General features: G+C 33.9%; 1 protein-coding gene and 1 long non-coding RNA gene across 6 annotated transcripts in view; one reads left to right on the plus strand and one right to left on the minus strand.

Annotated features, from left to right (window-relative positions):
• Positions 1-9,060, minus strand: part of LOC128876528 (segmentation protein cap'n'collar) — a 98,785-nt gene extending 89,725 nt beyond the window's left edge. For 2 of the 4 annotated variants that reach the window (XM_054122980.1, XM_054122979.1), the window contains exon 1: positions 5,922-7,212. In XM_054122980.1, the coding sequence (XP_053978955.1) occupies positions 5,922-6,371 (450 nt within the window). In that variant the 5' untranslated portion in view covers positions 6,372-7,212. Of the gene's footprint in view, positions 1-410; positions 617-5,921; positions 7,213-8,833 lie in introns of those variants that run through there. The other 2 variants (XM_054122981.1, XM_054122982.1) reach the window with 2 other exon arrangements.
• On the plus strand, positions 7,223-9,017 carry LOC128876536 (uncharacterized). 2 transcript variants are annotated; one of them, XR_008457061.1, is made up of 3 exons: positions 7,223-7,560; positions 8,522-8,589; positions 8,881-9,017. It is a non-coding gene; the product is annotated as an uncharacterized LOC128876536 (long non-coding RNA). The 2 variants fall into 2 exon arrangements; XR_008457062.1 differs by lacking the exon at positions 7,223-7,560 and adding an exon at positions 7,749-7,939.
• Positions 9,061-10,315: the final 1,255 nt, after the last annotated feature.

The following is a 10,315-nucleotide window of genomic DNA, read 5'->3' on the forward strand; positions in this document are numbered from 1 at the left end:
ATCAATATATGCATTTACTAATGTTTTCCCCTAGGGGTTTACATGTTTCCCGTTGCCATAACTTCTAACTACACAACATCACCTTACATCTTATCTTCTCCAACTTCGAACATACACAACATCTTACAGTATATCTTCCTTACATCTACTCCAATAATCTATGTAACTTTACCGATTTCCCAACAACAATTTTTAATAAAAAATCTCTGTCAGGTCAAAGACGCCATTACGTGATTCTAACGAATAAAAAGAAATGTTCAATTTTATTAAGTACGCGATCAAATACTTTTAAGCGATAGTGCGTCCCCCCCCCCCCTCTCTTTTCCTTCTATCGAAAGTATTCCATAGCGACCATAACAAGACTTTCCACAAAATACCGAATATGTGATCCGTACAACTCGGAAACGTACATCGTCAGGTACGAAAACGGAGATCATTCGCGGCTGCTTTCTCTTCTTGTGCGCCATCTTGTGCGTTCACACTGGAAGCTACTTCAACTGGATAATTTCCACGGAGAAATACACCGCGTATTTTCTAATCTGAAAATCGTGGATAACGCGAGTCGCGCGAGGAGACGCTAAACTGGGAACTCGAACCGCTGATCAAACACGAGGAAAGGTGTGCGTCTTTGTTCCTCAACCATGTCAGGTCGCCAAGGTTATCGTTTGCATACGTTAACCATGCTGATTTATGAAAATTTATGAACCACTATTTCCGTAACGTGATCGACCAAACTTTACGCTTGATCAAATGTATACAAGTAAAAATTTTAACTTCTTCGTTATCGGGAAATTGTTGACGGAAATACGTAGGACCAACTAGGTATATTTTTCACGTTTGTTGGTCTATTCCTACAGTTCTCCGTTTCTTCGTTTCTAAGTTCTACGATTCCTCTGTTTCGTCGTGTTTTTGATCCCGCATTTTGTTATTCCTCTGCATCTGCATTTCCTCGTTCCTTTTTTTCCCGTTGCTTTGCTCGTGGATTTGTTTATTCCTCCGTTTTATTCGTTTCTTCGTATCTGTGTTCCAGTATTTTTGTATTCTACCACTTCTTTCATTCCTTATTCTTCGTTTATTCGCTACTTCGTTTCTTCATTTCTCTATTCCTACATTTTTTTTATTCCTCTACATTCTTCGTTCTCGTAATCCTCGTTTTCTTTTTTTCCATTCTCTTCACTTCTTAATTTTCACTATTTTTCGTACTTTAATTCCGATTTCTTCGTCTCTTCGTATCTTCCTTCCTTTGTATCTTCCGACTAAACTCAAAATCTACCGAACCGATTTTAATTAAACTTACACGAAACCATTCCATGTACGTCAAGAAACGTGATAGGCTAACTATCATTGTTTAACAGAGGAGGAGGAGGGGGGGGGGGGGCTACTAAACAATTATAAATAAATCTCAATTGGATCTTCCTGTTCGCTACTGTGCCACAATGAAACGGATGGAGGGATTGGGATGAAATTTAGAACACATCGATATAGTAGATCAATTAATTTATTATCGGTGAAATGTAAGAAAACGTTCTTATTTCATAAATTGTATCAACATAAGGATGAATGTATTCTCATAAGAGTATTTCACATAGCATTTACAATTCCATTAATTGTCATAATTTTCCAAGTATAAATCACGTTGAAGTTCGCTTCATTTCTTTTCGTGTTTTAGGATTAAGGACTGATGAATTGGTAATAATAACTGAAAACCGTAGAATGTTTGTCGATGAAACTTTCCCATTAATTTTCACGAAATCGAGGTTGCGTTCGCAGATTTTACTTTCCATAAAATCGTCGAGGATATCGTGTATTTTCATACAATTATTTTTGATATCGAGGCCACTGCACGAGAGTTGAGAGGGAATTTTGGTGATGCAGTGCTATAAAAAAAAAGGCCCGCGATCGCCGACCACATGCTTACAGACAAAATACAGTCAGCGGCAAAAAGGTACCATGCTCCGTGTTTTCAATATAATTTCACAGGCAACGTAACAACTTACCGAACATGTTCGGATTTCCTTAATATTTAAGTTAGAATAGGAAGTTTGTTTTTATTATAAAAGGAGATGCACATATTTAATCAAAAATTACTATGGAAACCCGATAATTAAATTTCACAAAATGACGAAAAATTCTCTAAAAGAAAGATTCTAATTTTATATCTCCATAAATTTTCCTCTACAGTAAAACTACAATTTATAGTAAAATTTTAGACGGACACAGAATTCATTTCTACATCTAATACATTCCTTAAATATTTTCGTAAAGTTTCTATCATTAAAGTCGCAAGTGTGTTCGTTTTATTTGTTTTAAAATTAATTTCCCCTTTACTAAACAAATATTTTCTAAACGAACTTTCCCTGATAACTTTGCTCTGTTACACGAAGAAGTTCTTAGAATTATCGACAGAACCAATTCTAGAAAATAATTACATTGTTTGCAAGTAGGCAGTTTTAGAAACGTTTAGAAGTTGGTCAATGACCAAAAATGAGTACTCCTAGTTTTTCAATGACATGATAGCGGAGGACTGTGGATGGAGTCTTTGTGAAGGAGTGATACTCTTTCCTCGACCTATTTTTACAGACTGAATCATTTTGTTTACATTTTGTGAGCTCGGCAAAAGATGGGAACAAGAACAATACGAGCAAGTACGCGGTTTACGAAATGGAACATCGGTTGTAATGTCGGCTATTGTATCAAACGGTTTTCTAAAAGAGGCTTCAGGACTTTGTTTTTTTTAATAAAAAAAATAGTGGTGGAAAATGTTTTAGATGCGTTAGCTAGATACGTAAACAGACGGTGGAGAAATAGACTCGCAATTAATTAACCTAGATAAACTGATATGGATGACTTGGACAGTCAAGGCTATTAGGTAAATAAATGGTGCGCATGAAGCATCCTCCAACGAACTGATAAAAAAGGTATGAAAACAAGGTTGAGTTTTTCAGAGAACTCGGATAGAAATTTCACGAATTGGATATTTTTTCAATTTTTGTAAAAGTACTACTTCTGTTATTTAGTACGTCTATCCCGACAAATATTAATTAATTGGATATAGTAAGATAGTAAACGATGGAATGTACATGAAACTCGTACGAAATGATATTCTTTTGTTTCTTAACTTTTGTCGGTAAGTGTATCTACATAAAGTAGGTTTGTATTGATATTTGAGTAAAAAATGATGTTGGTTAAGTCAGTTGGTTAAGTAGGCAATGGATAAGATATCCTTTGTTTCTTTATTAGAGAAGATAGGGAAACAGAGTATTTCCCCTTTGTATTCCTCTTCAAAATGCATTGGAAACATTTGTGAGAATTGCTACAAGTAAAGAATATACAATAGAAAAACCAAAAGTCTGCAAGAGATCTAATCAGGCCTCGTGATGAGAATATGGAATTTTTTAAATATTCATTACTTCGAATTTAAATTTAAAACGTGTACTACTTCGAAATTATTAAAAGCATCATTCGTTAAAATCGACGAATTTTCTAAACGTTGCTTCCAAAGACTCCATTTTTCAAGAAGATGTACTTATCACCACTTTCGTAACGAACGGTTCATGCGCAGAAAAACATCGAGTACTTTGTTTCAGACGAAAGTCGGCGCAGGGAACATTTGATAGCAATAGAATGCTTAGGTAAAGTTCTTGGAACTTGCAAGAATGACCCGAGTTTTAAAATAGGCCTAGACATACTTAAGCCATTGCCAGTAGTAAATGATTCAGCGGATACAGCGGTTAAGGTTACGCAATTATTATTACAAACTGATCAAATCATCGTCAACAACATTCTGATAGCAAAAAATGTGCTTTAGCGAAGAATATGTAGAGCTCTTTGTTCGTAGGAAACAACTCCTTGGTACTATGTGCAAAATATATTCATTTTTTGAGCACGCTTCGTTAAAAACAGTATCGTTGATAACATCCTACTTTATCTATAGAAAACATGTTTCAGTGTCGCTATTGAAGACTCATTCATATCTAAAATATGCTTTCTCTGCGTAGTTCCACATTTTCAGGGCGATTTTCATTGTTTTCATCGCTCGAAATGTGTTACATTTGAGAATAATTACTTAAATATTTTCTAAATTCTAATTTCACCATTTTAGGAATTTTTCGGAATTTTATTTAGCCATTCCACTTAACTTATAGACATTTTTTCTTTCCAATTTTAAGGTCAAATTTCCCTTAAAATACGACGAAAACAACCATTGTGTGCTGAACGTGTACAGCATTAAATAATTTCTTTTCCATTTAAACATTGCGTACATTTTATAAATTAACGATCAAAATGAAAACACGATTATAATATCTTATCAAATAAGATACGATCTCGTAACGAAAAAAGGAACGCGATAGATTATATGCAACTTATGATGGCATTTATCGTCCTTCATAAATGATTGCCAACTTTGCGATACGTATAGTTTTTTTTTTTTTTGCAAATGATCGCCTATTAATTAAGAGCGTTCATATGCGACCTTTATAGTGAAAGGATTATTGAAATAAACACGAAGAAAATAAATAAAGCACCAAACAACATAATGGAGTATTTTTAGAAAGATACAAAATGAAGAAGTGAGAATTAAAAATACTCTTAATTAGACAATTATTAAATAATTAAATATATTATTAATTAAACATATTGTAAGTGCGACTGTGTGAAGCTATATCTCTCCAGTGTTAATTAATGAAACAGTTATGAATATAAAAAAAAAACATTGAAATATTTAAAAAACTATTTTTAACAAAGGTGCAATGCATCAATCTATAAAAATGTGAAATTTCACCAGGAAATGACAACAAGAGCAAGGCTTGTATTATTCAAAACTATGAATTATGTATCTGTTCAAAGGTATTAAATGCATGTATCCTCCACTTCATTTCGTTCAATTCTGATAAAAAAAATCATCACGAATTATCGATGACAAAAATATATTTTATTTTAAAGAATAAAAATGACATTTAAATTGACTCGAAATATACATATGTACCTATCCAATAAATTCTAATAACTATAACATTTTTACTATGATATTCTATAGATTATACGTTTGTATGGTTAAGAAAAATTGCAAAATATTGCAAATACTGCAGTTAAAGAAATCTGAATCTTTTGTAGGAATGTATTAAAGAATTCAGACCACTGGACTAAAAATAACGACAATTTTTTACTCGGTGTAGGTCATTACAAGGATGATGTACACGATAACGTATTTTTGAGAATAATGTCATTCATATACGCGACAGGATGACGTTCGGTAAAGAAGAGTTTTTCTTTCTTTCAACTGGCATATCTTTTAAAATTTTTGTTTAAAGGTGTTTTCGCCGCAGCAGTTATTCTCGATTTGTAGAAATAGTTACTATGCAAGAAATGAAATAACGACATAAATAATTTTACCAAGCAAACTGAGTATTTCTGCAAGTGTAATATTCGGTTTTAAACAATTTTTCAATAATTAATTGCAAATGTTATGTAAGAAAATATTATTATATAAACCGGATGTTCTCAGAAAATTTGATATAAATGTTTGGATGATACCAATGGAAATATATGATCCGATTAATTAGAATAAAAATATAGAAATTTGTAACAATAAATAACAAACTAATTTCTCTACTACAAACCCAATTTGAATAATTTTTATTAATCTATATCGCTTTGAAAAAGAAATATAAATTTCTATATGCATATCTTGTAAAATCTATATTACAAATTTACTGTAAATAATGCAATATTATAAAAGAAACTAAATTTGAGGTCAAATATAGATTGTGTTATTATAATCATACACCGTTAATATTTCTATATTAGTAACAATAAAAGTAGTTGATATTAAATGGACTCACATTTTAAAATATCTACACAACTCTATCTGAACCCAAAATTTAATTTAATTTGTAATTTAAAAGCATAAGAGAAAATACCTCTTGGGTAAGTTCCGCTGTATTGGCTGGTTCATTTGGACTCTGCGATGAATTTGGTGGATCAGGATTTCTATCTGGATCTGTCGGAATGCTAGGCCCTGCTATGGCAGTATCTCCTGTTGAGTCTTCGATATTCAACAAGTATGCATGGATATTGTTTAATCCAGAATTCAATGTATTGTATCTTCCTAACGAATTTAAGTCTTCAAATAAATCTCTCTCATAGTTTAGAAGTATCGAGTCCAAATTCTTTGGATGGACAAAAGTAGGACGATGAATAATCGTGTGAGCATCATTATGCCATCCGGATCCATTGTTTAGATCCAAAGAACCTACGCCGATGGTTTGAATGTCCAAACCAAGGTAGGATTCTGGATCTACTCGTAGCAAAGACAGCAGTAACGCGAGCTGCAAGAGTTCCTCGCGGTACATTTTCTTTATGCACACCATTATGATTGTTTAATTTAAATCACCTCTACTCGTTAAATGTATTCCCAGACCAAGGTAGTGTAACGTGTTGTCACAGTGGCTTGACAATTGTATTAAACACAAAAACTAAATAAGGTGTCATGAAAATGCGGTAGCTCATGTTGAGTTTTTTGTTGTCACTTTAGGTCAATGCCAAATGTTTGACACTCTGTACACAATTGTTTATGTCTTAATTGTTCACAAAGTTATATGTATTGGTTTTAGATTACAAAGAACGCAAAGTAAGGTTTTAACTGTAAACAAGTTTAAACTTCACTTTCTTAAACTTCTATGTGCTTCATTTAAAGTAATCGACACAGGCCTTGAATAAAGCTGAAAAACACGATTTTCGGAGATCTCGTTCAAGCATCTGACACGACAGACAGTCAGAATGAAAATAAAGATTTGGAGTTTTCTTTAAACAAGGTATAGGTCAGTTACACGAATACAAAAATAACCTCAAAACACGCACTAGCCACGTCAAACTTCAGTGCATGTCGTGTACATCCTACGCAAGTCACAAATTTCGTTTGACAATACAAGATGGTAATCCTTTAAATCAGTGACAACACTTCCCTCGCACTGACACACTACGCCAGATACCATAAAAAGTGAAAATACAATCTACTAGCAGAATTTGACAGATTCACTGGCGATACCGGGATTCCGAACTGCTTATAATTTTTTACTGATAGCAATTCGAGGCCCGCGACATGCGCCAAAAACAACTTCTGTTAAATCATCTTGCTTCCATGATGTTATGGTTTTGCCGATGATAACGCTATACTAATGCGATAGAATGCATTTCACAGAGAACTACTAAGCACACCTTGCTGGGAGAGATCGTTGACGATATGTGACTCAGCACTCACTCAGCCAACGTACTTCTCAGGGCCGCCGCAAGTGCATGTTTCTCCCTATTTGCTTTTATACGCCACCGATTCATTTAATCTTAAACTCGTCAAATGCAGACGTCTGACGCACCGAACTTATTATTGTTGTTCACGTGATTTTCTGTTTCGCAAATATTCGTGGTTTTTGTTGCGCACTTCGTTCCCGAAGAAAACTGAAAAGTAACATTATGATAGTTGCAATACGATACATTGGAAAATATCAGTATAATTTTAATTTTAAAGAATTAAGATTCTTCGAAGAAATGTCGAGGGACGAGGTAAATTACTTTTTTGACAAATATAATTATCACTGATTCTCAACTTTTTAAATTAGGAAAGAAGAATTTAGTGTTTCTCTCGCGATAACATGTTATTAAAATTTATATATTTTTTATGTAACATGCGCGAGAACAATTGTTAAAATGTAGAGAAACGTCACAATTCTTCCTTTCTTCGATACAAACAATTTCATATTAATCTTTGATTTTTCTGAAGACAAAATATTGGGTATCATTTTTACGAATTCCAATTTAACTGTCGGTTATTAATCGTAGGAAAAGCAGAAAATATATAATAACTAATCAGTTACACGCTTGCACGAATGTTTCCATTCAATTTGAAACTAGAAATCGTAATAACTCAATTGGACAGAATTAGGTATGCATTTATATAACAACGTTTGATTACACTGTTTCTTCGTTAGATTTTTTATTGAAGGAAGTTTGTTGCATAACGATACTCTGAACTCCCTTATCGCATTTTTTTCGGTTATTACAGTGCACTCAAATTAAACTGTGTTTATATATCTAACAATCTAATCATACCATGTAAGCTGATTGGTAAAAATATATTTTCGTTGTAAGCTTTTCATCTGCATATGCGCATACATTCATTTACAGAAACATCTTCGTTTTAATTATACAATACATTGTCGAGATAAAGTTACATTTTTAATTACTATTTAGATGAATAAGAAATTAATTCAATAGCTACTGTTGTTTCGGTTTCTATTCATCGCTTTCTATTCATCATCGTTTTCTATTAACTATTTAAGTAATACTGTTGACAATGTATCTACAGGAGCGAAATAACACGCAAGGCTACGTTTTTATTGCCAACGATATATTCATAGAGAATGTTCGATGCATAATTGAGTTCGTAGGTGAACTCTGACGATGTTACAGAACAGCTGACGTTCCGTCGATAAATTGATTTAACCGTACTTCCGTTTCTCTGTAGGTAACATTCCCACCGAGTATAAATGTGAAAAAAAAAGATGAAATTCCGGTCGAATATGTCACTTTATTGTAAGTATACACGTTGCACTTGTTAAAAATGTACAGTTTCGACAAATTCCGATGAAATACACAATTGAAATGTACAATTTAAATAAAGGAACTTCAAGCGCGCTCATGTTGGCATGCTGCGCACGGCTGCCATGTTTAAATTACTAATTCAAGTTTGTAAATGATCGAGCAAATACGTGAGCCATAAGCACTGCAGATACACCAACATAAGCGTTATATATTATTCATATACTTTAGTACTTACCGCATGCACGAGTGCTGTTGATTTTGAACCAACTGTATCGTTGACAGGGGACAATGATGTCATTCGCGGCAAATCCTCCGTTTCAAGCATGATCACTCTTCAAATTGTGAAATGTACACCGCGTTAAGAGAAATCAACTAGCCAGTGATGAGGACTGGCTGGAGACACTAGTAATTTCAAATATGGAAGTGAAATACATTACGTCACTGAATTCTGTAGCCACTCTCACTTTGATAAATCACTCGAAAGAGGTACGATATAATAGTCGACAGTACAATAGTCGATCAACGTTTACACGAAATTTTTAACGAAATTCGTTGACGGGTATTTCTTGTGAGAGAATTTTCATTCGTGCAATAACGAGGTTATTAGGATCGAAGAGAAAGCAACCGTGTGCCGTTCCGACATGAGATAATTAAAATTTTTCTTCCGCTACGTCACCGCTGACGATTGCCGCGCTGTTTGAATACAACGCGTGCAACTCAACACGTGTTTAATGCACGTCTGGTTCTGCTTCCGGCGGAAAACGCCGGCGCAAACTCTGTAGTTGATACTCGAATGCAAATTTCAATCGGATGGGTCGTTCTACGTGAAATTAGGTGCTTTTTTCGAGTGACCTTTTGGATTAGGAAAGTTGGATATGAAAAAGTAAATTTCCCACTGTAAATATCTGAAAAACTTCGCATCGTTAGTTGACAATTACTCATTTGTAATTAAATATTAATAAATGGTAATGGATATTCGACCTTTTGATGAATTTCGATTACATTCGTCCAAGTTACAGCGATTTTTGTTTTAAAATGTAATTGAATTCTGAGGAAAGGGGTCAAAGTGTTAAAGGACGTTAGTCGACCAGTTTGTATGATGAGTGCAATGACCAAGCTCAGTCTGTTCACTGAGAATGGGTACTGAATCAAAACCCAGTCCAACTGTGGACTTCAGCTTTGATCTTTACGAAAGATATTTTCCCTTGAGTTATTTTCGCTAATGGAGATTAATACAACTCCACTAAGAACTTAATTCGAGGAAAACGATGAGGTTAGAAATGTCAATCGTTCTGTAACTGTCTAGTTCTTTTCACTATCCGTTTTACCGACGCAGTGAAATCATCAGTGCTGCCAATAGATGTCACTATCGCACCAATTTCGCGCGTAACTAGTCAAATTCAACCATTAGAATCTTACATCGTCATTAGCTAGAATCAAGATCATCTAAAACTCCACATGCTCATACGGACATGACGATCAAACCATAGACCGTATCATCTAGAATTGTCCATTATTGTTTTCCCACAGAAAGAAAATGCTTCAAGATTCAAGATCCAACAAGAAATGAATGCAATCCACCATACAGCATTCAAAATTTTCTAACAAGATCAAACATTAAATGTCTCCACATAATAGACACCTTTCTTAACGATATAAAAATTGTAATGTAACCAAGCACGAAATAGAGAACAGATTATTTTAACTCGCACATAAT

This window comes from Hylaeus volcanicus, chromosome 5, assembly GCF_026283585.1.
Source record: "Hylaeus volcanicus isolate JK05 chromosome 5, UHH_iyHylVolc1.0_haploid, whole genome shotgun sequence".
In the NCBI taxonomy this organism is placed as follows: Eukaryota; Metazoa; Arthropoda; class Insecta; order Hymenoptera; family Colletidae; genus Hylaeus; species Hylaeus volcanicus.